Raw genomic sequence first — 26,032 nt, forward strand, 5'->3', positions numbered from 1 at the left:
TGAACGCGCCAGTGGTTGGGTTTATCCAGTTCGCAATATCACGTGTATTACTATTAAGTCAGTCCCATATTCTCCAGTTGTAATGACGCAGAAAGATTCCGTATATTTCTGTTTTACAGAACCTTGAATTAACTGGGCCGCTTCATCTTCAACGGTCATCCGGGAGAGTAGATCAGAAACTCTCTCTTCTATTGGAAGTGACGCATCCTTGTAGTTTACCTGCCGAGGCGAGACTGCTGCAGATGCCGCAGCCAAGCCTAAGACAGTAAGGAGGGGGAAAACCACCATAATGACGAGTTAACATAGCAGCGAAGGATTGGATGGTTCAACCCAAGGCTAACGTGCTCACACAATTGACTCGCACAAGTACCTTATATATACACTATTCTCATGTTGGCTCTAATATATGTGACGCTAAGTTCTCCACTCCCAAGTCTATCGTAAAACTATCCATCCACTCACCATTGGTAGGCAAAATGATGCAATGGTTTACAACTGCACGTTATGTTCTGGATAAATAATTCAATATCTATGTGGTGGGGAACACGTAGGACAGGACGGCAAGAAATTAGGCTGATACAGAGTATGTTGTAATCTCCAAACTAAACATTCACGTCACTATCCCATTGCAATTATCAATGCCTAACAGCCAATCTGAAAGTCTTGGAATATGTATGTTGTATGTTGTATACAGGACGGATAAAATTGGATAAAGTGCCAGTGGAACCTTGTAGATCCCAAGCTAATCTCCACTTTCCGTCGTGGAGACGGGAAGCCACCTTAAAACTTAACTACGGCTCGGTGTTTCGGAAATGCGGTCCAAAGGTTGGTCCCTTTAGGTATTTTTTTAACGCCCAAATTGATGTTTAATCCAAAACAGATAAGCCAAGTATCGACTTTTAGTTTAGTGTAACGATGATTGGCATTCGGGTCTGGGATAATGCGGAGTAAGGAGAAAGGAAGAGTTCCCCCGAGGTCAGCGGAAAAGGGAGCCGTTTGTTGGCTTCGTACAAACATATGATCTGTCCCTGTTTGAATATCCTAGTGTCACATGGTCTCTCCCATAGTAGTGGATTAGCTATCCCCTTTCCTACTGTCTTTCTACACAGATCTCAACATTCATACAACATTGTCATTCCATGATACTGTCTACTAGCCTGTAGATTCTAACAATATCGTTCACATTGGCGGCTATGCCGAAGAGATGCGTATTCACTTCCTTGTAAGACACGAATACGACTGCGGGATTTTGATTAATATACGCAGTCCCGAGGATGATGAAGCGGTCCGCCTGCACCGGGCCTGAGAAACTCAAGTCCGCATGCCATAGAACGCCGTTTCATGGGGCCGAATGCTCCAGAAAACTCCGACCGATTTCCCGAACGGCACGCATAGTATGAAGACTTTAAAGCAAAGGGAAAAACAATAAAATGAAAGATATCTATGAAAGGTGTATACTTGTAGCTTATATTCTCCACCCATACGAGCTTTATTCAGTCCTCATCGTGTGCCCATAATCACTGGCCTCTTGTAACAACATTTGAAGCTCTGACTCTTACCACGAATATTTGTTGGAGGACAGCTGAAAAATGTACGGACAGGCTCTTAATGCGTAAGCGAGAAATGAGCTGTATTGGCTGGGTATTACTTGACCATACGACATGAAATCCGGCTGTGTATGGAATGTTATAACTTTAGGATCAGTACGAAATCCATCTCTTTATCGTTCGTCTTTTTTAAATCCTCGCACTCAGTGCACCCTCCTATAGACATACTAAATTTCAAACATCCCCTGAAACTATCGAAATTCCCAGCACATGACTTGGTGGACACCATCTAAACAGTGACATCCTCCAACTGTCTAGTGGTTGCAACAGTTTCCACTTCTACTGTCTTTGAGGTGATATTATCATCCAAAGAACCCAGTGCTCTTCCACCAAAGAGGAGGTCAATCTCCTCAAGCGACTTTTGCTTGGTTTCTTTGAACCAGAAAAAGATTGTTGGGATGGTAACGCACACATCTAGATAATCAGTATTATGGCAAGAACAGTCATAGGGGTAACATACTCCATGCTGCAAAAATTAAATAAAACTTCCACCCGATCTTCCCTAGCGCAATGGGTGAAACCTGGCTCCATAGCGTACTAACCGTCCAATTACCAATTCCTGTAGCAAATGCAACGCCCTTACCCCGAATCTGCATCGGCATAACCTCGGACATATATACCCAGGCAATCGAGCCAAAGGACATCGAGAAGAAGACCGTTACAAGGAAGAGGAAGAAAACTCCAGCGATGCTGTATCCGGTCTTTGTCCCATCCTCGTTCTGCGAATTTAGGGCTGCTTCACAGATTAGTGCGATGGTGATTGCAGTGGCACCGAGGAGTAGAGGACGGCGACGGCCGATGCGATCGAGGATGAAAACAATAAAGAGGAAGTTTGCCAGAGGGCCGACGACGTTGTAAATTCCAGTGACAAGGGTAGCTCGGCTCCCGGTAATTCCTAGTGCTTCATACCTGTCATGGGTTAATATTCGGAATTCATCTCCATAGTGGTGAGAGGACTGACATGATATTTTGGTAGTAGTTAATGACGTTGATGCCGGTCATTTGGGAGAAAACCTGCACCAAGGTTCCTTGCCTGGTAAATAAACTTGAGAATCCCGATTTCCAATAGTAAGGCGTGGGGAACTTACAACAGCCGAGTCCGCCACTGCGGTACCTTGAACATGATTGTCCACCCAGAAGCTGTGATAACCCGTTCAGCGTTTATGGTGATTTTAATTTCGCGGAATTCAGTTTGAATCCATTCCATGTTTGCGCCGTCATAGTGCAGGCGCTTAAGGATGCGCAATGCTTCCTCCTCCTGGTCCTGTTCAATGAGATGACGAGGGGACTCGGGGAGCCAAAACATTCCTAAGAACAGCATGAATGCGGGAAGTGCTTGAAATGCGAGTGGGAATCGCCATTGCAATGAGCTGCTGTCAGGGGCATGAAGTGAACCATATCCAATCCACCTGATATGCATAAGTATTGCGGTCCAGATGGAATGAAATAGGAACAAACGTACGTGCTAACGATGAAACCAACCCCAATCATCTGCTGTGAAAGTCCGACAATCCTGCACACGATATGGTTTAGTCTGATATCACTTTTCTGCTTTGGAGGTTCTTACAAGCCACGGGTTTTTGGATGGGCGCATTCGGCCTGGTAAACTGGAACAGACATACTCAGAACACCTACTGCCCAGCCAGCGACAATTCGTCCAACTAGAATCATAATAAGATTCTGAGCTGCAGATTGGAGAATAGCACCAATAGTCGCTAGCAAGGCACCAAGTTGGATTGTTCTTCTACGGCCGAATCGGTCGATAGTCAAGCCCGCCATGAGGGCACCAATGGCCGCTACATTGCTGTCAACTCTTGTCTGATCATGCAATTCCCATAGTAGGAGACAAACCTCCCCCTGAGAATGTGCTGTTGATGGCGCCGATAATTGTGGATGCTTTGGTCGTACTAAAGAAGTTCAAAAAGTGCGGGGAGGCGATCACATCGGTCATGACACCTATAATGTCAGTCCCATAGTCGACTCTTGCGTAGTGAGTTGGTGAAAAATACCAGAATCATAACCGAACAGAAAGCTGCCCGTTGCAGCAAATGTTGCCAATCCTATCGTATAGATTTTACCCATAGTGATTGATCAAAGGTAGAGTAAATTCTACAATTATTTGGAATGAGCTAGGGAATCAAAAATCTTTTAGAGGTTTTACATCCTAGCAAGTGTCGCTATAAAATGGAATAGCCTGACGGAAAAAAAGGATAAAATCAAAAGGACAATAAATTTCAACTTGAATTAGAAGTTCCTGGTGGCGTTTGGTATACTACTGTACAGAGCATGCACAAGGTAAGAACAAAGGACCCGTTGGCATGCGCTGGCTGGTATTTTGATGGTTCGCGTAGACCTCACCATGTTGATTTTTCAGTGCCCATGGAGTTTCTATCAAGAATTAGTGATCATGGATTTAAGGTGTCGATATTAGAGTAATATGTACTGTACGAATCACTATTATCTGATTGATATTTATGAGCAATGTCAATATCCGTACAGACTAGTATGGAGATACCCCCACTAGACGGACCAAGACCACTACGGGACGCCACAACCCTGTATTTTCAGTACTAGTCCTAATTGAATTACAGTACAAAGCCAATGGAAAATGGCCGATGAATATGCTTGTCTCCGATTTCCATAGTAGTAATTTACTTGGCCATGACAGGTCTTAAGCCAGGGGTTGAAATGTAAATCACATTCTGGCGATGTTCGATAGGGTGTATAAGTAGAAATTCTAGATACCGAGGCCGAGAATGAGAAACGTTACTATACTTCAATTCGCCAGCGCCGAAGCAAGCCGGGCAAAATTTAGACAGGGACGGATCACAAGGCCCGGCTCTCCGAGTGCTTTTATCCTGCAATTTAGCCAAAAATTCTGTGGCCTAGTTTTGGAATATGGCGATGCATGTCTCAGATTGCTCTAGTTAATATATCCTGTCAGAGTTATACGGCAGGTTAGCCGGGGAATGAATTCACTGGATGAATTTTGTCTATCATGACAGTTTTGTATGATTTCGTTTGTCTCTACCTCGTTGCCCTTCATCTTGTCTTCTTGTTAGCGCGCTCGACGAACTATTATTCAGGCATGTAAATGTCTTGAATGGATTGTTAGATATTATTGCACACGAGGAATTTAGGGGCATTCACCCCTGGCCTGACTTTGGCCTGATGTTTTTCTTGTCTTTCCCAAACTTGGATCTTTCCTCAAAACCTAGGCTGGGGAAGGAATGGATCGAACGACGCTAGAAGAAGACTAATTCGTGTTTGTGCTGGCAGCAGTGTCGTAGTAAGTAATCGGATTAATTAAAATCAATTTGTACCCTCTCGGCTAGTTAAATATATGCGAAGAGTAAGGGCTTGATGTCTTACCGTGGATCACCCAGGAGAATGTTGCAAGACCAATCACCGAAAAGATCACTATGTCAACTACGAAGGTGTATAACGCCCAGGGCGCACCGGCAGTAATTGGCCACTATTACTCCATGAATGTCTGTGATCTTCGGCATAAAAAAGGGTTGAAAGATACGTTAAAGCGCCAGTAGAGTTAGATGAGTCCTCGATAGTCTAGATATCTAAAAAGTGAGAAATTCCTCTGGATCGAATTTATAAGGGCAATGAGGAATAGTCATTATCTGCCAAAACATGCTAATTATCTAACTAATATAGACAAACAGACAAAAAATATATATAAGATCTAAACCAGGAATGGTGCATCGCTATCTTACATCATGCCATGAAATCAAACCAAATCTATCAAGCTTAAGCACGGCACATCCGCCCCGACTCGGACACAGACCAGGCATCACTGCCGACAGCCTTGAGGGCATAGAAAAACGAGGAAGGATCCCACTTGCGCTTGACAGTGAGAAGGCGGTTGTAGTTGCTTCCGAAGAAGGTCTGCTTCCAGTCCGGCTGGCGGAAATTAGCCTCATTCTGGTAACAGCCACTGTCCGGTGTGACGGCCTCGAGCTGAGGCACGTATTCAGTCGTCATCTTGTGTTGGTCCTCAATCATTTTGGACCAAGGCGCGGTCTCGTTCCACGGTGTGCCAATTTGCATTGTCACGGCTGCGTTGCGCAGGGCTGGGAATACTGCGTTCGAGACGTTGACCGGGGCTGAGACGTTCATTCCGACTCCGACGGCGATCACACCCGCTTGGGTCAGACTGCGCAATGCTGAACCAATCCCGTTGGAGTTCTGCTCTAGGGCCTTGCGGGGAATCAGACGGCCGCCATACTGGTAGGAGCCAACGGCTAGGTTACCCCAAGGAAGAGGGCCCATGTACTTGTTGTAGTGGTCATAGTACGAGTCGTGCTCGGTGAAGCTAGCTGAATACTTGATGTTAAGCTCGGTAAGCTTCGAGGTGAACGGCTCAAGGATGGCTTTGACGTCGTCGATAGTCTGGTTGTAGGCTGTGATGGGGTTGATGATAAAGACGCTTGAGGTCATCTGGTAGATGACAGTTACACCCTGGTCGACCATGGCGGGCAATAGAGAGTGGAACTGCGAAACAGCCTCGTAGAAGGTATCGGTACTGATGTTGGCCGCCGTCATCTGAAGAGAAGCACCGGCAATGGGCGCATCTTTGTGTGCTTTGACAACAATGGACATGACAACGCCGTAGTTGCCGGCACCACCACCGCTCAGTGCCCAGAACAGATCGGCATTCTCGGTGCGTGAGGCCTTGACCAGCTTGCCAGCAGCGGTGACAACCTCGAACTCTAAGGTGTTATCAGCCCCAAGACCGAAATTGGTGCTGAGGGCAGAGTGACCGCCACCTTGGGTGTAACCACCGGCGAGACCGACCGTGGGGCATTCGCCAGTAACGACGACGAGGCCCTTGGCAGATCCGGCCTCGAGGATCTGGTAACCAACCACACCGGCACCGACTTTAAACGCAGGGCCCTGGTAGGTTGGGCTAGACCAGTCCTTGTATTCAATATCATTCAAGTGGTGAGTCCATACAGAGAGGGCACCGGCACCGGTTGAACGACCAAGATAACTACGTCATATCAGCATTGATCTGTAGAAAAACCGTTGAGGCAACTTACTCATGGCCGGTGTTACGGATAACGAAGCGAATGTTGTTATCACGGGCAAAATTGACAGCGGCAATGACCTGATCACTGGAAGAGACGTTCACAGCGTAGTTCACGTAGTTACCAAGGAGGCATGGCTTAGACTTGGCGGTGAACGGGTCGCAACTCTGGTTGGCGAAGTACGTTTGCATCACCGACGAAGAGGAGGCAAGACTGGCGGCGATTAGCGCTGTCAATTTTCCAAGACTAGCAAGACTTACTGAGGCTCCGGGGTATTCCAGCTTGTCTTGAGCGCCGCACAGGCGGCAGCATCGTAGGTGGGTTCATGACAGGGGCTACCAATTGGCACGGTCGCAACCAGACGACCACCAACTGTGCTATTCAGGGAGGCCCAGGCCGATGGGGCAGGCCAGCAGCTATCACTTGGCAAACAGTGACAGTGCGATGCGAGGGCCGGTGCGGCAAGAGCCACGAGGGAAGCCAAAGTCCACTTCATGGTGGAGGAGATGGATGGGATAAGGTTGTGGAAGAATGGAGGCACAGGTGTCGATCACCCTCTTTATTTACAACAGGACTTCACATCCCCTCGATTGAACATGGATAACAACTCGGAGATGTTGCCAAGTGCGTCTAGTTGGATTCACTGTGGATAGGGGGATTTAATCGGGGTGGAACCGAAATAAATTCTTAAGGCAGGTACGGATATGGAGTACGTAGTACGTACTACATATGTTGTACCTACATACCGTTCCTGCAAGCGTGATCTACCACTGCAGTTATGATCTACACTAGCCGGAATCTGATCGCATGGTTATGTTTCTCTTATTATAAGCACAATGGGTTTGTCTCTTTGCATCAACATTATCTTCCAATCTCGGACTACTTTTTTTTACGACGCGGAGGTCCCGGAGGAGCTAAGAAACCTTAAGACTAAGATCCGGGATCCACCTAGACAGTTTCTCAGTGTAACCCGAATGGAATTCACCCAATCGGTGTCTGGTTCAACGCCACCAAGCCCCACCTCAGCGAGCCCTAATGGCTCCACGGCCGAGATCCATGTCCGGAGGTCAGTGCGCCTTTAATATTGTATGTTGTATGCTTTGGTGGCTTTAATCTTGCATCGAACAATTTCCCAGTTCAGGGGTATTTCATAGGCGATGACTGACCTCAATGGTGTGACAAGCTTAGATGTTGTATTTAACATTATAATTGACGCCATGTCAACTACAGTAAGTCTCAGTCACGTTGAAAATCACTGCCGCCCCACAAATATAACTAAATATAACTTATGTTGTAATGACTTACAGCATAGGCAGTTCGAGGAGACCTCAGATGCACAAAATTGAGTTTGGGAACCCTGTAGCCTTGAAACATTGGTTGGAATGCGCTAAACCGACTAAAATGGGAATGATCGTCGAATTTTACACGATCCAAGGTTAAAGAACAACCAATCTGTGGCTGGGCCATGGACCATCCCAAGTTTTTGGCGCACAATGCGAGCTATTGCCCGCTATGAATCTAGCTGACCAAAGTTCAAGAAACCTTAGAATGTTCTATCCGGGGTTGATGACCGACGCTATCCGTGGTTCTGCTGAACTCTTTTTTTCTTCCGGACTTGTTCCCGTTGACTATTCCAACTCTCAAGTCCGCATTCATTTATATGAGGGATCGCCCGGTAGACGATGCTGTCAAGTTAGCTTGTTTATCTCCACACAATGTCACAAACTGATCTTGGCCCAGCCCTGGAGAAGGGGATCTGGGCTGCGGTGGCCATTGCTGCGGTGATCGTTATTCTACGGATCTTCGGCAAAATCAAGATCAATCGGTTTGGCGTCGATGATGGCCTGATGATTTTCGCTGAGGTAGATCTTTCTGGGTAGCTTGTGGATCACTTTCATAGACTGACTTCAATGGTTTCTAGATTCTGGCGATCGTATCAACAGCATTCTTGACCTTGTCGGTGAAGCATGGGTTCGGCAAGAATCTCGACACATTACAACCAAATGACAAGGAAGAAGTCTTGAAGAATATCGCAATCCAAGTGCCAATCGTCACCATCAGCACCACCATAGCTCGCTCTGCGTTCATTCTCTACATCCTCCCCCTCCTCGGGACCAACAAGTACTACCAAGCCGCGTTATGGGCTGTTCTGGCGATACAGTTTGCTGGGAACGTTGCATCGGCCGTACTGCCGCTTAGCATCTGTCGCAATGTGGCCGCTCTATGGGATCCAGCAGTTGCAGTTGCGACGACCTGTGGCGACTCGAACGCAGTCATCAAATTCGCATACTATTCCAACACGTTCAACTCAGCCACCGATCTGTTTTTGGCTGTTTTCCCAACAGTGGTATTCTGGAACTTGAATTTGAAACTACGCATCAAGATCAGTTTGATCGGTCTTCTGAGTTTGGGTATCGTGTGAGTACATTTGCCCCAAATCGCGTAGCCACAATGTACTAACCCAATTCCACAGTGCAATGGTGGCATCCATCATCAAAACAACCAAACTCAACTCCGTACCTAGTATCACGAATACCGGAGCCGGCGGCGGCATCGAATTAGTTCGCTGGGGATACATCGAAAACGTCATTATCATCATCACCTCGTCGATCCCCTGCGTCCGCCCCTTGATCATCTCCTCCGTGCGCAAGCTCTCCACCGGCAAATACTCCCGCTCCTACGAACTCAGCATGCCCTTCGGCGGGCGCAAATCGGGGGCTCCCCAAACGAGACAAACCAGTCGCGCCGCACGCGCAAGTTCAAGTCTGATGTTGAAAACAATAGCATCGATCGGATTCTGGATCATAGCCAAAGCGCGCATACTAGCACATCTATAGGAGGGGCACCTGATTCTCCTACTTTCTCTACCCCAGGTATTACGAAGCAGGTGGAGATTTCGGTTATCTCAGATGCTCGGCAGCCTGTGGAAGACCATATGGGGGATCGCTCATTGGGGAGTTAGAACGGATCTAATTTATATTTGGATTGTTCTAGAACCTGCCTCATTTTAGATTAGCCTACGCCGTCACGAATATGTATATTATGCAAGTACTTAGCTTCTTGTACTAGTTAACTACTAGTTGGAAATTCGCTAAGCCTGGTCTGTACTCCGTACACTAGTCTCAGACTAATTTCACCCCTTCAATTAATCAAATCAAACTTTCGCTTCTTATTGCCCGGCGTAGTCGCACGTGTAAATTAACGCGGGTAGCGCCATTCCGGCTTTTCCATAGCGCATTTCTCCTCGGAGTCAACCCAACCACACAACCTCACCGATGACCTCGCCTATGCCGTACTTTCGTAGGCTTTAGTTTGTGCCTTGGACTGTATCTAGATTAATCAGAGCAGCGCTGACATGTGGCTCTCCAACGGATAAATGTTGCATTCCCCCAAAGGTAAACCATGAGGTGTGGGAGGTACCTCGTATGTTAATATCGTCTTTCATTATCGCTCTTGTATGTAATTGCGTATCCGTATACGGGCATGGGGGCCATAATATCGTCTCCTCCCTACTCCATAGTAGGAGCCGGTTATTACAGACTCCAAGCTTTGACCACGTACCTAAACCAGTTAGATTATGTTAGAGAATCCCTCGTATGTTAAACCTGCTCTGTCCATGCCATGCCACGTTACGACATGGCCCTGAAGGCAAATATCGTATATGCAGACTCTATTGAGACTCCAGTTATGAGAAAGATGGCATTGTAATGGACGTGTTTGACTCGACAGTAACTCGAGCATGTTGCTTGTACTCCGTACTCCGTAGTCGAAACCGGAATGCAATATATGGGTGGGTTTACGGGGATGGATGAGAGATGGCAAGCGGGTCCCACGACATTCAAGGCCCCACGCTCAGGTCCTCAACTGCCATGCCATCGGAGATATCTTTCCCCCTGAACACAATGTCACGGGTCTATAGTGAGCGGATATGGCGGTGAAGAGATATTGCTTTCTGCGTGGAAAAGACCTCATCTCGGAGAATCCCACATGGTTGCGGAGAGAATCGGTATATGACGACGAAGGTCTTTCTCCGTGACTGTGGAGACGAGGAGTATGTGCTATTTTCTCGTGTTGGTTGGAAGCATCCCTTACAGGCAAAGGGTCTAGATATCTTGGATCAACGGATAAGCTTCCTGTGTCATGTTTCATTGCTCGGAAGTTGTAACTTCAGAACGTGTGAGAGAAAGGAAGAGAAAGCAGAAGGAAAGTAAGATCAAAGTACACGCCAAGGGCAATCCAGCTCGATAGGTTTAATGGATCTCTCGATCATTTTTTTACATTTCACATCATAAAGCGACATAATTCATAAAAGACTGGGCTATATACAGACAGCCAAAATCAAGAAGCAAGCATAATTCCATTCCAATTTCACATCATTCACACGACAAACAACCACCTAACCCCCTAGAACAAAGGCATCATCGCCGTATTCTCATAATCCACATTCCCCTCCGCGGACTCAATACGCTCCATACAAGTCCCAAAAATCCGATCCCACAGCCTCGTCTGCTTACCATAGTTATAACTCTTCCGCCAGCCCTTCCGATGATGCAAATCATGGTCCTCGATAACAATATCCGCGTTAAACATCTGCAGCAACCAGCCCAGCGTCGACGGCACACCCGAATGCATGCGCAGCCCACTATGGCCAAACACCTCCGTAAAGGCAACGTATTCATGACAAATCCACCACTCATAGAAGCCCATCGGCAAACCAACCAGTTTCAAACTAAAGTACGTCATCATCGGCACGCCGACCATATCGAAGAATTCCTGCTCGTGGTCTGCGTACGCAGCGAGGAGCGGGTTCGGATGTTTAGTGAGATGGTGGGTGCGGTGGTATTTCCATAGATAGCCCACATCGTGCATCAGTCGGTGGTACCAGTAGAACCAGAAGTCGAGGACGATGCCGTAGAGACCGATTTCAAGAGGGAGCCAGATCCAGGACAGCTGTGAGGGTTTTTGGGTTTTGTTGTAGGAGAGGATGATTGAGAGGATCATTCGGGATCCCGTGGTTTTGTATAGGGAGGCTACCACTTTAGCGACGCCGACATCAGGGACGCCATCCCGTGCGTGCTTGTCGCCGTCTAAGAAGCCGTATTTGTGGCCGAGACGTCGGAGGATGTGCACTTGGTAGATTACTATCGCGTTGAAGGCGAAGAAGTAGAGGTTGAAGGCTGTGATTGGGCCTACAGTGCGGCCAGTGAGTGCCATGTAGGTCTCATGGAGGACAAGGGGGAGGGCTGAGTAGAAGAGAACCCAACGTTGGAGATACCATTGGGGCATGTATGGCACTTTCTCGTCTTTGCTGTGCACTGGTATCTCCTTGTTTAGGTCGATGGGGTGGGCGTTGAGCGCGTCTAGCAGGTAATGACTAATATTCCATTCGCTGCGAGGGGCTGTGCGCCATGTTGATTGCATAGAATCTTTGGATAGAGGTTTGGAATCCATGGTGGATACTTGAGTTGGATTTTGCGGCCATCCATGGCGGCGGTGATTCTGTTTATATCATTCCCACGAGGGCATCGGTCATGAACACCGTGTGAGTAGTGATGTGTCAATATCCCTATATGGATCTGTTTACCCCAACAGAACCTATAAATTGAGTGAGTAGGAGATGGTAGACGCTATGCTAATTTGGCGAGGATCTGCGCAAGCATGTGAATTCTCCGCAGAAGGTTGACGTTGGGAAGGTGGCTAAACCTCGCCGGGACACTAAAATGGAGATCGTGGGGTTCATCATTGAAACCAAAAAGGGAACCACTGCGATCCGACGTGAAGGTTGATATCTGCCGAATAGTAGGTGAAAAAGACGTGGGTCAAGATGCTGAGTTGACACCGTGCGCTCGGCTTGAGCCTCGGTATTGCAACATTTGATCGCGAAGAGTGGAGCACCAATGGATTTCGATTGGCTTTGGGGTTTCTGTCACTGTTGGGCCCTAAACTAAAGTTTTTGACATGAAGTCATGAATTTTGCAAGAGGGGTACGGGGGAAATCACAAGGGAAGAGGCTGAACTAGTGGTTGATGGTACAAAAGCAGACGGCTTTGTACCTGTATAGTGTTCCCGAAGTCGATAAGTCGTCCTGACTCTGTGTGGAGAGGAACATTTTTCTCGTTTTAGTGTCTGGCTATTTCACCTCATCATGGCGCAAGGGCTGTTGACCTGATACATTATTATACTACCATGGCTTCAAGGGTACCTCGTCATATACCCAGGAGTGAAGGTGGAAGTGTCATTGAACTGTATCATTGACAATTGCATTTTGCAGGATTGTTTCGATCCAAACTATTGACGCAGTCATATAGAAGCAACAGATCTAACTATACATCTAAGCGCTCGCTGCGACCGGCGCAGAAGTAACCTCGGGATTCACAGGAGGCGGGGTGGGAGCAGTGGCATCAGCCTTGAGTCCAGGCTTCTCAAAGCTCTTCATGGGGTAGTATCCCCAGCGCTCGAACATGGCACGGTCCTCATCCCAGCCATTGCAGTCAGTAGTAAGCATTTTCTCGCCGGTGAAGACAGCGTTGGCGCCTGCTTGGAAACAGGCAATCTGCTGCTCTTCCGAGAGCGCGATGCGACCGGCAGCCAGGCGGACAATGGTACTAGGCATAACAATACGGGCGGTGGCGACGGTGCGGAGTAAGCGGTCGAAGGGGATCATCTTGCGGTCGCCGAGAGGAGTACCGGGGATGGGGACGAGGGCATTGACGGGGAAGGATTCGGGGTGGGCAGGCAGGCTGGAAACTGTGTGCAGGAGACCAATGCGGTCGGCGTCACTCTCGCCCAGACCGAGGATACCGCCAGAGCAGACGTTGATACCGGCATCGCGCACGTGCGAGAGCGTCTTCAGGCGCTCATCGTAGGAGCGGGTGGTGATGATGGTGGGGTAGAATTCACGCGAGGTATCGAGGTTGTGGTTGTATGCGGTCAGACCAGCTTCCTTCAACTCCTTGGCCTGGTGTTCGTCGATCATGCCTAGGGTCACGCAGACCTCCATGTTCATCTCACGGATTCCGGTGATCATTTGCTTCACGTTCTTGAGACTTGTCTTACGGCCACGCATGTCGCGCCAAGCCGCGCCCATACAGAACCGAGTGCTACCATTGGCTTTGGCATTGCGAGCCTTGGTGAGGACATCTTCGACGGGGCTCATCTTGGTGGCCTTCAGGCCCGTGTTGTGCTTGGATGACTGGGCACAGTACGAGCAATCCTCACTGCATCCACCGGTCTTGATGTTCATCAAGGTGCACATCTGGATAGCCGCGGGGTCATGAAAGCGGCGGTGCACAGCAGCCTAGAGGAGGGTCTGTTTAGCTAAAGCTCGGTATCGGGTTATATGTTTAAATTTCACCTACTGCCGCATATGTGAGTTGACTCAATGGGGTCTCATAAATTTGCTTGACTTCATCTCGAGTCCAGGTGGTCCGTGGAGCGGTAGCACCCGTAGCGTCGGTTAAGGTGATGGGGATGCTCGTCAACGAAGCAGCACTGGGTGGGCCTTGGACAGTACCGTAAGACCGTACCAACGTTCGGGACAATGAGCGAATGGGAAGCGACATGGTGATGTTGAGGAGAGAAAGTAGAGGAAAGAGAGAGAGTACCTAGGTATAACAGGATGACTCGAGAGGGGCAGAGGGACCCCAGAGTGATTCACCGGGTTAATCGTGTGGAGAAGACATGCGGTCAGCTCATTGGAGTAAGATTTACAGGGGAAGGAAGTTAATGTGCCTTATTTCGTATTTGATTCTTCATGTGATATTCTTCTGGGATATGGTTGAATTACTACTCTGTTGAGTCATCCCAACATGTTGACGGGTGGTTATCCTCGGGGGAGATTGGAATTGACTCGGTTCTTATTTGTCCACTCGGGAAGTTCCCTTTTTAGCCGTGTATGTTTATACCTAGGTACCTTCCACCTTTTAATATAAGTAGTTATATATACAATATATATAAATGAAACAACATATTATTCTATTTAGCTACAATGATTTCTGACAGCAAAACTCTGTACCATTTTCATTTTTATTTCTTGACCGTTTGCGTCATTCATCAGGGTGATCCACATTTATCTTTTCCAACCAATGAGATGTCCTCCATATGACCGAACTTCCAAGGTTGGCCCGGTGGATCGAATGTGGAAATGATAAGAGATCAACACTTTGATCAACAGTTCTGATCTCAACATATTCACTAACAATTATACTATCTCAGCCTATACACTTCAAATCCCAACTCTATAGGACTTTCCTACAATTGAACCCCAATCGAACATATACACAATAACCCAAGCCATGGCCCAAGCAAAACAGACAATGGTAGAAAGGAAAACCACCATGAAAATCGCCCATCGTGGCATCAAATCTGTTAACGTCCACCGTATACCCAATTCGAACTTCAAGGCCATTGAGCCTTTTTGTACATTCCCTGCGCGGTCGCAAAATTGAGCCAGGCCAAATTGAATCGTGAAAAGGCTGCAAATCATGACCCCGCATTGCAGGATGAACCCGGAGAAGCATAACCACAAGGTGATAGGTGTGTATACCTCATGGGACTTAGTTTGAACAGACACAGACTTGCGATTTTCTGTTAGGCATTCTGAGCTGGGTGGAGTCGGAAGAATCACTGTGTGCATAGCGGGCTTGTCGCTCTCCGTGGGTTCATTAGCCTTGATGGTTCGATGTTGCTGGGTTTTGGATACCGCCAGATAGCTCGGGCTACTGGTTTGATCCGATTCACTGCACTTGACAATATGCGTGTCCCTTCGATGTTTGACTGGCTGTGGGGCGACAGGGTCGTCGAAAATATTGGAATGATATTCTTGCGGGAGATCAAGTTTTTGACCAAATTCTCGGCCATGTTCCCGCGGGGGCTTCTCTCTCTTATTCTTATACTCCTTCACCATGTTTGTCCATCTAACATAGGCCGCATCCTGCTCCCCACGGTGTTGCCGATGGACGAGCAAGATTGCGAGATCTTTGATCACATACTTCAGTGGTAGGCCACCTGGTCTGGAGCAATAGATGCAGCACTCAAGCAAGCATACAGCTTTGTTTTTTCTATCACGCGATATCGGCGCTTTGCAGTATTCGCCTTTGAGGGTCTTTCCTAGGCAAGGTATCTTTCCGCCTAGGGGGGATGACATGCTCAGTGAGAACTCGTTTCAATGGGGTGCAACTGGTAGAGCACGACATTGAGTTCATATAAGATTGATAAATATGATGCGGGTCAATTATTGAGAGACGGGTTGTCGGACAAGAGCTGGGTACTCTTGAGAATGGCTCAATAGAACCACTTTCAGGTTGGACTAGCCTCTTGTTTTATATTGCCAACGGCATCCGATTGCAGGACGCCTTCTTATGAAGCCACGCCTAGAAGCATAGCCACCTACGCAATGTAGGCAACGAGTTTCCCAAGTGAAGGCGCTTAACAGGGAAGCTGCAGTGGCCGATGAGGCTGTGTTTTGTGGGCCTGATTATCTGATTCTGCTTCTCATAATGAAGCATACCACAAAACATAACCTGTCTTAGTGAATACCTGACTTGATTTCCAGGCACCACAATCCCAGCTCAATGCCAAAAAAGGTTATTCTTTTCCAAGGCGGACTCAAGGAACGAGAAAAGAAAAAGTACTTTGGCACTAGTTAGCGCTGGACCCCTGCTTAGTGTGTTGCGAAGCAACTTGCAGTTGTATTCCTATCCCCGATGCAACAGAATTCGGCTGGGGCGATCTAAATAATATAGCAGCACTGCCTACTCACCTAGCTCTACATTATGCGAAAAATAAGGCTACACAGTACCATCCACGCGATAGGTACACCAATGGACGATGGGGACTTAGATACTGACAATTACGGTTAAACCCCGCCCATGTAATCACTTGAGTAGACACACCCGTTGACACGAGTGATAAACCAACCAACCTTGATGAGCGCACATATATATCAGCCAAGGGACACAGAGCATCTTAATCTACAACCGAGTGAAGAATTAGTTACAAAATTTGAGCACTTTATCGCGTAGACAAAGTCGACGATCGTAGGTCGCCCTTATCTTACAATTATGATAGGTTCTTCTAAAAAGAAAACACAGGGAAATAACCTAAGCACGATAAAAAGCACGCGAGATTACCCATATCTCTAAAACTTGAAAAGAAATCTTAGAGAATTGTGTTATAGCTAAGTTGGGACTGTATGACCGTTAAATTAGTGGAGACTCTGCGGAGGTTAAACCTTCATAGACGAACTTCCGGCAGCCGGGAGCTGTGTGGCTATCCGACAGATATGTGTATGAAAGAAACTAGATTTTTTCCCAACCCTTCCATCTCTTCCTTCTACCAACCATTTTGAAACCTGTATCAACTAAGCAGACGTCGATCTGCTCTTGGAATCTTTGCGCAGCGGTACCCACGTGGGGGTAGGGTTCACGCTTGCTAGCTGAGTAGAGTGAGTGGAGTAGTGAAGGAAGGTATCTCCCATTGATATATTCAAACTTCTTCGCAGGCCCGAAATGGCAGGTTGCGGATATGTTTCGCTTAGGGTCCAGGTGGCACCATGTCATGCCCCTCTATTGGTGGAGGGAGAATGGTTTCCTATCCCATAGGGCGGCCTTCCTTCGAGGAGGGACGCCTACATATGTCAGCGTGTAGCTCTCATAATCTTGTCAGAAATGGGAGATCATGTCTTACTATGTGTCTTCTATCTGTAGAATCCAGATGAAACGTGTTAGACGGCAATTCAAGGATGAAGACAGATGCGAGACAATGGATCACCATAGATAGGATGAAATGCGCGTATGACTGGTAACGGATGATAAGAGGGGATTGAGAGAGGTGAAATAAAATAGAGGAACTAAAGAGGTGGAGGAGAGAGGGAAAGGAGACACAACAGGAGTTCGATGTTGGCAGGCATATATACACATGGGGTGTGAAAAATTCGTTTAACTACATAAATCGTTGCTTTAGTACTCTATTTTAGCGTTTTATTACTAGAATGTACAAGAACAGGCAGCTGCTTATGCAGCCTTGTCATGTTCTTTTAGATGTTCTTTAGATTTCTTCCACACTTCTTCTAGATCTCTTGTAGATACTCCTTTTTAGCCTTTTAAGTGCATAAGAAGGTAGTAAAAAAAGCATTAGTTGTGCAACAGACTTTTCTATGTATAACATTTAAATCAAAAAGCGTGCCCTCAGAAAGTCAGCATTAGAGAGGGGTATTCGGATGTATAACACGGAGTTAACCCCCGGGCTAATGTCGGATTTTAGCTCTGGGCCTTATATTAAAAGGGTCATCTATTTGGTAGGCTGTCCCCACCCTCAAACTCTCAGAGTCCACGAAACTGTGAAATGGCTGTCAAACAGAAAGTACTCCTCCTTGGAGCAACTGGCGAGACTGGTACCTCTATACTGAAAGGTCTGCAGGAGTCTGGTAACTTTGTGAGTTTCAATGACCGTCTAGTGAAAGTCCGTGGCACTGATCTTCTGTTTCTTCCTTTCATAGGATATTGAAGTCCTCGTACGACCAACTTCTGCGAATAAGCCATCGGTCCAGAAGATTCAAGAGCAAGGCATCAAGACCTGGTGCATAGATCTCAGTGAATCAAGCGATCTCATATCCGCATTGACTGGTGTTGATGTTCTTATCAGCGCTATTGGACCTCAGGATGTACTGCAGCAAAAAAAGCTATTCCAAGCTGCAAAGCAGGCAGGTGTTAAGCGAGTAGTTCCATGCGCTTTCATTACGGTCGCACCCCCAAACGGCGCTATGTTGGTTCGTGACGAGGTACGAACAGCGAAAACTAACAGGTGCGACTCGGGCTTAACTGATCAATCTAACAGAAGGAAGAAGTTTACAACGACATCAAATTCCTTGGCATTCCTTATACCATTATCGATGTCGGGTTTTGGTATCAAATCTCATTTCCCATCGTTCCCTCCGGCAAAGTGGATTATGCATCGGTGATACCAAGCAACACTATACATGGCGACGGCACAGCCCCTAATCTTCTTACCGACCTACGTGATATCGGCCGATTTGTCGCGCGCATAATAAGCGATGACCGAACGCTGAACAAATATGTCTACACATTTGGAGACATTCTGACTGAGAAAGAAATTTATCGTATTGCTGAAGAGCTCTCCGGAGAGAAGCTCGAATCGACTCCGGTAAGCTGACCATGCTGATACCCTTTGAAAATACTATTATTGGTCAAACATGTTTTGTTAACTGTACCCTCAGATGTCAACCGAACAAATCGAAGATAGGGTTGCACAGGCTAAAGCTGCTTTCTCTCAAGATCCTCAGGATCCGATGAAACGAATGTTCCTTTATCTTTCCGAATACAAGTACAGTAAGTATGTGCGCAAGGACAACACTCCTGCTTACGCAGAGTATCTTGGTTATCTCAATGCCAGAAACCTCTATCCAGAGTTCACACCATTGTCTTTCCGAGACTTCTTTGCGGAGGTACTCGATGGAAAGGGGAGGAAAGTGTACTCTAGTTGATAAACCTATTTTGGTTCATTGGCCTGTCACATGAATTATTGGGGGCACAAAGAGAATGAATGGAGTACAAATTGAAAATGAATATTCCTCTGCGAAATTGTGCCGTATCTGAATTGCGAAGTGTAGTTAGCTGTTCCATGAAACACAAAATTCCCAAACCATGCTTTGGACAAAGTCTGGTACCCGAGCTATGATCGTTCTTTTCTCGATATCTCAGTGGAAGAAATCCCCCACAAGATAGCCCCTATTTCAGTAGCTGATCACCTACTTAGGGCTAAGGTTGCCGGAAGCCTGAAGTCTCGGAACGCGGGAGAACAACGGAGATAGTGATTTAACCCCGCTCCGATTTGGCCGAGTTCTTTCTTACTATAACTTTATAAAGTAGAATTTTTAGAGAATAGTTTTATTTTTATAGTAGATAGATTACTAAAAATTTATTCCTAGAATATTTAAGGTTAGTATCTTATTAGCTCTTTAGGTATACCTCTTTACTAGGGCAAGAGTCGGATCGTTCGTACCCCCAATAAGGATGATCGTCCCACTCAAAGAGGAGCTTGTATTTCCGTGAGAGCGGAGTGTTAGCGTGACTGTCGTATGTGACGGGTATATATAGGTGGTAGCAGTCAAGGCCAATGTAGAGCTACAAGTTGCCTTATCGGTCGAGAGGTTCCAGCTGTCGCCCCAAGTATCGGAGTGTAATACGAACTCCAATAGCCCTTCACTTTAGTATATAGAGCTGTACTGCAACTTGTCGGGATAAGATAATAAGTTCGAGAGGATACATAATCAGCCAACCGCCCCTGCCGCGTCCAGGCTCGTCCACTGCTGCAAATAATTCTCGCTTAGGCGGAAATGTTGATGAATATCTTATTGTGGACCGGCAGGCGATGCCACACGCATGCATAATCTCCTGCATTTCGATCGCGTGTCATTGCTTCAAGGTATAGGCGTGGCTCGATGCGATGCGAGGATTAGCGCTGGCACCAAACACTAGATCAAGAAACCTCCTATGTCGGGAGCATGGCTCTACGGACACGACTAGGAAAGGTACGGAGAGAAAAGCTACGAGGCTCAAGCATTTGATGCTGTCGCCCTTGGACTGTTACAGGGTTGATATAGAAGAGAGAATAGGGAGAGCCGACCATTTTGGAGAGTAACTGGGGTTAGAACTGCATAACCGTTTGCATTGATACGGCGACTTGATAGACATTTGTATACCAGACTACCTTCGGCACTCCATGATAGGTTGATATTAAGCCGGAGGAAATGTGATCATGGACTATCCCCGCTGTCATAATTCAAATCCCCCGCTGCTGAGAGCCACTGGCTAAATTCTCGATACTCCCTCTTCGTCGCGCCCGATTCCGGGCCCAAATCGAAAAGCCTCCCATCTTCGGTTCTAAATTCGGATGGCACCACATCAGCAATAAGCAGATCATTCAGAATAGAAACGCCGCGACGAATCATGGCGTTCATAGTATCGGAGTAACGCTTCGCATAGTCGTCAATGGACTCGCCTTTTTGCCGCATAACATGATTGTGTAGTTCGCTTTGGAGGATGACGGAATCAGGATCGGCGCCCTCGGCGATGAGGCGGTCGCGCTCCTGGCGTGAAAAAGCTGCGGAGTCCATGGGAATCTCGTAGACCATGGGCTCGTCGTCCGAGTCGTGAGGAACCCTGTCGTCTCCATGGCCTTGAGCCGCTTCGGAGTGTATCATAGCCGAGCGTTGGTCGAGGATATTTTGTTCGGACATCGTAGGTAGTATGGTAGTTTCCTTCAGTTTCAAGTCGTCCTGGTCTTTGGGGGCTTCCCGCGAGGAAACTAAGGATACTATGACAGCACGAGAGTAGGTAAAGGACAGTTCTGAGCACCTGGGCACCTGGGCATGGGCATGAGCTTAGTTATGTATGGCTTGTTGAGCCGCTTAGAGGACCTCGGGAGGGGCCGTGCCGGCGCTCCAAAAGAGGGGGTGGGCAATAATACACAAATGGACAGCAAGAACTGTGGCCCCACAAATCAACACTCAGCCTGATTATTTTATTTAATGAGAAAATTATTAATTGATGGAGTAAGTATTTCAATATTAATAGTTTTTTTTAAAGAGAAAAAGCGGAAGTATCTTATGAAAAGGGAACTTAGAGTCTTAATAATATCGCAATCGTGCCAAGCCCACCAACACCATCTGGTAAAAGCTTCATTTGAACCACATTAAAATAAGATATGTATGGATTTATATAGGACGAAAAGCTTCATTTTCATATATGGGGAGAGAGAGCTTATAAACCACCTGGAAAACTAGAGGTGTATGCATTTGTATGATGTGAAAAGCTTTATATTCTTGCAACGCTAGCAGAACCGGGCAGAGTACTTTGATTATTATGGCATTTGTACTGGTACTTTAAGTTTTCTGCGGTTCAAAAACGGGCATTCCGGTGTCAACATCTTCCTAAGGGGGGCTTGGACCCTGAGCGCTGTACGGAGTACGTCTGCGCAATCCCTCTCTCTTTCTCCTTCCCCCCCCCGTCCACTTCGTGCCTATGGAATGCTACACGGTCTTTCTTTGATAGTGATTTCCTTCTGTAGTCATCCCATAAGAAAATTGCATTGAAAATCTCATGAAGGCACCAGAAACCGAGCAAAAAAGGTTATAATAGTGGATTTCCGTGCGACCTAGTATATGTGCCTACCTAGGTACGGTACTCCAGCTCCCCCGTATGCTACATGATCATGTCCGTACCCTATTCCTTAATCATCATCACATGCGAACTTCGGGACGGAAGATCCTCCAAAACGTCTAGATTCATGCTCCTTGGTTAATCTTGCCTAGCCGCGAGGGGATCTCCCACCGGACATGGATTGAGTCGCTCGTTCGAGGTTGGGTTGCAGTCATGACTCGACGTTGCCCAGCAGGTACCATCATTACAGTAGCATTAGTCCGGCAGGCCACTGATAGTCGTCAGCACAAAACACAGGGCTGCAAAGGAAATCGAGAAACACACCCGTCGGGATCGGCTTGGTTGTAGCATGGCCGCTTGCCTGAGGCCAATGCGGCAGAAGTCAGCGCAAGGATGCTGGCGCAGAGGATGGTATATTTCATGTTTCTTGTGGAATTTTCCACGGTGCTCGGAATGTGGCGGGATGTTGGATGTGGGGGGACTAATTCTGAATTCGAAAGTGATTTCGACGGCGAAAGATCATCTATGTATCCAGCCTGTCCTCGAGACCTGTTGATGCTGTATTGATATTGGACGCGGGATGGAAGCTGTAACGTAGAGGGGTTAAAATCACCGTCGTAACAAACTTTATGGATGGTCGTGTTAGATCCTCGCTTTAAATACCCGCGCTAGATCTTCTCTTTGAAGGGCGGCGTTAGATGCTCCTGTTAGATGAGGTATTTAATAGCAAAGTAAGATCTTCGTTCCGCATAGACTTCCGCAAAGCTCGAAAAGCCCGAAACCCGACCCAACTCGACCCTCAAAAGGGTCGGGTTTCGGGCCTATTCCCAAAGCTCGCAGCGGGCTTCGCTTCCTACTACTAAGATAGTAGCAAATAGATTGAGAAAACCCCTAGAAAAAGTGATATTCAAACGATTTATCAATTAAATAGGGCTTATACCCTATAAAAATCATTAAATTCTGATTTACACGGTTTACAAACTGGTTTTTCGGGGGGAATTTGCAGTTTTTGGAACGTAGGTTTTACTACAGTACTAGTCATGGGGGGTGTTAGAAGTGGTCATACAACCACCCATATGCGTGCTCCCAGTACTTCTAGTTTCACCTATATAGATAGTTTCTTTCCTCTCTCTCTAGCGCACAATTAATAGATTTTCCAGTCCACTACATTTAGTCGTACTGCCTCCTCTCTAACAAGTTCCTACAACGTGAAATAAAATACGTAGGTAGGTACACGATTTTATGATTATAGATATATGCCGACCGAGGCCAGGATTATAATTAGCCTTCCCCGCATCTCATTTATGGGGAATCCCAGCCGAATTGACCAACAAAATTAGGAATAATATTGGCTAAAAGGTTTAACTGGTGAATGGCCAAAAGTGTGGAGATCAATTTATGCCGAGGTCAGCGGTTAATCACTAAGATCCCCTCATTTGTATACTTATATTGTTAAAGTGATAGCTCCCTTGGCTACTTGTATACAAAAACAAGGTCAAATTGGGAAGATGGATATAGGTGCGTGGTGAAACGATGGTCACAATTGATCTTACTGACAAATGATAGGAACCGCCGCCGCCGCTCTCGTCGGGGGAGCTACAGTCGCAGGGTATTTGAATGCCAAGTTTCATATCCGGAAGGATATATCAAGTTTGGTAATGGTGAAGCATGCAGAACGACAATATGCCAATGCCAGTATGATTATAATATATTTCCGCAATTGCAACCCACATACTGACCAACCTTTAGTTAACCAAAACCAAGGGAATCCGTGGTTCGTCCTACTACAAACCGTAAAGAAATATCCCGACATGGTCTGTCTCTGGACTCGAGAGAGATCATACACCTACCGAGAACTCCAAGACCAAGCCTGTCAATATGCCCATTTCTACTTATCACACGGAGTGAAGAAAGGCGACCTCGTTGCCCTTTACCTCCAGAACAGTAATGAGTATATCGTTGCATGGGTGGCCCTTTGGAGTATTGGCTGTGCACCCGCAGCCATAAACTACAACCTCACCGGCGCCGCATTGCTACACTGTCTGAAGATCAGCGGTGCGACCATTCTGCTCGTCGACGAAGATGCTGACTGTCGCGCCCGCGTCGAAGAAAGCTACGACGCTATTACAGGCAATTTGGGAATGAAGCCAATGACCCTAGATAGTTCGCTGAAGGCGCATATCAGCACTTTCGCAACAACTCTCCCGCCCAAGGAGCTGAGCAAGGATATGTCCGGTGACTTCCCAGCGATTCTCCTATATACCTCTGGCACCACAGGTATGCCCAAGGGCTGTGCGTTCACAATGTCCAGACTCTATACCACTCTCTTCATCCGCCCTGCTATGATGGAAGACACGCCCGGCCCAGCCGGTGATCGCTGGTACAGCTGTATGCCCTTGTATCACGGCACGGCGGCTATTGCAATGATCTCATCTCTGGTAATGGGTATCAGCATCGCAATCGCTCCGAAGTTTAGCGTCAGTAGATTCTGGACAGATGTGCGCGACTCGGAGTCGACTGTTTTCGTCTATGTCGGAGAGAGTGCTCGGTATTTGCTCGCGCCGCCTCCATCGCCTCAAGATCGGAACCACAAGGTCCGCTGTATGTACGGTAACGGTCTCCGGCCGGATATTTGGGAGCGGTTCCGTGAGCGGTTTGGAGTCCCTGAAGTTGGGGAATTCTTTAATAGTACAGAAGGTCTCTTTGGTCTCTTCAACCACAATCGCGGTCCTTTCACGTCGGGCAGTGTCGGTCACCATGGTTTTATCATGCGCGGTATATTGCATAATGTCTTTGTTCCTGTTGCTATTGACCCAGAGACTGGAGATATTCTGCGGGATTCTAAGACCGGATTTGCGGTTCGCTCGCCTTATGAGCAGGGAGGTGAAATCCTTGTTAATGTTCCCGGCAAAGAGGCTTTCCAGGGGTACTGGCGCAATAATGAGGCGACAAATAAGAAATTCTTACGCGATGTTTTCAAGAAGGGGGATCTCTATTATCGATCTGGAGATGCTCTGCGTCGGCAGGGTGATGGGCGTTGGTACTTCCTCGACCGACTTGGGGATACTTTCCGCTGGAAGAGCGAGAACGTGTAAGTTGCACAGCATCCTAAGATGTGGGTGTGAATATTGGGCGCAAAAGCTAACAATAGGGTCAATATAACAGAGCAACTGCCGAGGTTTCGGAGGTTCTAGGCCAATTCCCTGGCATCACCGAAGCCAACGTCTACGGTGTCCGTCTTCCCAATCACGAGGGACGAGCCGGGTGTGCAGCAATTCAAATTAGCCCAGATGCCCGTCAGACATTTGATTACACAGAACTCGCGAGATTCGTACGCTCCAAGCTGCCAAAATATGCTGTGCCGCTGTTCCTTCGGATCGTGCAGAATTCCACTCATATTCACAACCATAAGCAAAACAAGGTGCCACTTCGGGATGAGGGGGTTGATACTGCACTCATTGGAACTAAAGCTCCCGAGGGTAAAGATGATCACTTCTTGTGGATTGCACCCGGTGACGAGAGCTATTCCCCATATGGACAGAAAGAGTGGGAGCAATTGTCGACTGGGAGTGCTCGGTTGTAAGCTGTGTCATTAGCTGTTATACAGGTGCTGATTAGGATTTCACCCTCGCTGTCTGTTGTTAAGACCGCCAATTCTATTTCTTGGACATATTATCATTCCATTGATCATATTCTTTCTATTATTTTAGTTCATATTCATATTGGCTTAATCAACTCACTTTGATTGAACTCTTCAACGGCTGAATCCATACCGCAACAACCAATGTTCTTACCACTAGCGCGAATGGCACTTGACGTCGACGATTATTGGGGACGAATGGGGGTTTATAGTCGCGGGTGGGCACGTCGCGCTTTCCAGAAAGATGAATTCAATTACCCGATTAGGTAGAGATGCAGGGTTGAGAACTACATCCATGGGTATGATTGAGGTCGAACCATGGAACTTGCAATGGTCTGGACTTTTTTGTTCCCCGCACTTTGTGGACAGCTCGCCCGATGTACCTTCCAAGGTTGTTAGTTACACCGCGTTGGGAATGGCATGTTGGTTTATTGCTTTTCCTGCCAACGGAGTGCAAAAAATGGCTATAATGAGACTTTAATCCACACATTGTGCCCAACATTATCTCCATGCGGCAGTTGAATTCTGCTGTTTCTCTATTCATGGGGACACCTTGATTCAGGT

At 47.1% G+C, this 26,032-nt stretch overlaps 8 protein-coding genes across 8 annotated transcripts; 3 read left to right on the top strand and 5 right to left on the bottom strand.

The window, feature by feature from the left end:
• Positions 1-21: 21 nt before the first annotated feature.
• Positions 22-3,689, bottom strand: N7487_012071 (sugar porter family MFS transporter; the record flags this gene model as incomplete). Its single annotated transcript, XM_056879801.1, has 9 exons — positions 22-219; positions 1,843-2,021; positions 2,068-2,516; positions 2,569-2,640; positions 2,696-3,016; positions 3,070-3,120; positions 3,175-3,403; positions 3,459-3,563; positions 3,617-3,689. The coding sequence occupies 9 exons, from the start codon at positions 3,687-3,689 to the stop codon at positions 22-24; spliced, it is 1,677 nt and encodes a 558-aa protein (XP_056725120.1).
• Positions 3,690-5,369: 1,680 nt separating this feature from the next.
• N7487_012072 (putative isoamyl alcohol oxidase) lies at positions 5,370-7,145 on the bottom strand (the record flags this gene model as incomplete). Its single annotated transcript, XM_056879802.1, has 3 exons — positions 5,370-6,612; positions 6,662-6,862; positions 6,910-7,145. 3 exons carry the CDS (start codon positions 7,143-7,145, stop codon positions 5,370-5,372), a joined length of 1,680 nt encoding a protein of 559 aa, XP_056725121.1.
• A 1,178-nt stretch (positions 7,146-8,323) lies between these two features.
• Positions 8,324-9,611, top strand: N7487_012073 (uncharacterized protein; the record flags this gene model as incomplete). Its single annotated transcript, XM_056879803.1, is given in 4 exon segments — positions 8,324-8,511; positions 8,571-9,067; positions 9,123-9,419; positions 9,434-9,611. 4 exon segments carry the CDS (start codon positions 8,365-8,367, stop codon positions 9,609-9,611), a joined length of 1,119 nt encoding a protein of 372 aa, XP_056725122.1. The 5' UTR covers positions 8,324-8,364.
• Positions 9,612-11,053: 1,442 nt separating this feature from the next.
• On the bottom strand, positions 11,054-12,100 carry N7487_012074 (sterol desaturase family protein; the record flags this gene model as incomplete). The annotated part of the gene is made up of 1 exon (XM_056879804.1): positions 11,054-12,100. One exon carries the CDS (start codon positions 12,098-12,100, stop codon positions 11,054-11,056), a length of 1,047 nt encoding a protein of 348 aa, XP_056725123.1.
• An 880-nt stretch (positions 12,101-12,980) lies between these two features.
• On the bottom strand, positions 12,981-14,211 carry N7487_012075 (biotin synthase; the record flags this gene model as incomplete). The annotated part of the gene is made up of 2 exons (XM_056879805.1): positions 12,981-13,946; positions 14,008-14,211. The coding sequence occupies 2 exons, from the start codon at positions 14,209-14,211 to the stop codon at positions 12,981-12,983; spliced, it is 1,170 nt and encodes a 389-aa protein (XP_056725124.1).
• A 3,781-nt stretch (positions 14,212-17,992) lies between these two features.
• Positions 17,993-19,151, top strand: N7487_012076 (aromatic alcohol reductase; the record flags this gene model as incomplete). The annotated part of the gene is made up of 4 exons (XM_056879806.1): positions 17,993-18,082; positions 18,147-18,428; positions 18,485-18,811; positions 18,885-19,151. 4 exons carry the CDS (start codon positions 17,993-17,995, stop codon positions 19,149-19,151), a joined length of 966 nt encoding a protein of 321 aa, XP_056725125.1.
• Positions 19,152-20,423: 1,272 nt separating this feature from the next.
• On the bottom strand, positions 20,424-20,906 carry N7487_012077 (uncharacterized protein; the record flags this gene model as incomplete). The annotated part of the gene is made up of 1 exon (XM_056879807.1): positions 20,424-20,906. The coding sequence occupies one exon, from the start codon at positions 20,904-20,906 to the stop codon at positions 20,424-20,426; it is 483 nt and encodes a 160-aa protein (XP_056725126.1).
• Positions 20,907-23,336: 2,430 nt separating this feature from the next.
• N7487_012078 (putative very-long-chain acyl-CoA synthetase family protein (CefD1)) lies at positions 23,337-25,411 on the top strand (the record flags this gene model as incomplete). Its single annotated transcript, XM_056879808.1, has 4 exons — positions 23,337-23,346; positions 23,395-23,523; positions 23,578-24,919; positions 24,994-25,411. 4 exons carry the CDS (start codon positions 23,337-23,339, stop codon positions 25,409-25,411), a joined length of 1,899 nt encoding a protein of 632 aa, XP_056725127.1.
• Between the last annotated feature and the right edge of the window lie 621 nt (positions 25,412-26,032).

This window comes from Penicillium crustosum (assembly GCF_028827405.1).
Source record: "Penicillium crustosum strain IBT 35664 chromosome Unknown utg000005l_segment0_segment0, whole genome shotgun sequence".
NCBI classification, from domain to species: Eukaryota; Fungi; Ascomycota; class Eurotiomycetes; order Eurotiales; family Aspergillaceae; genus Penicillium; species Penicillium crustosum.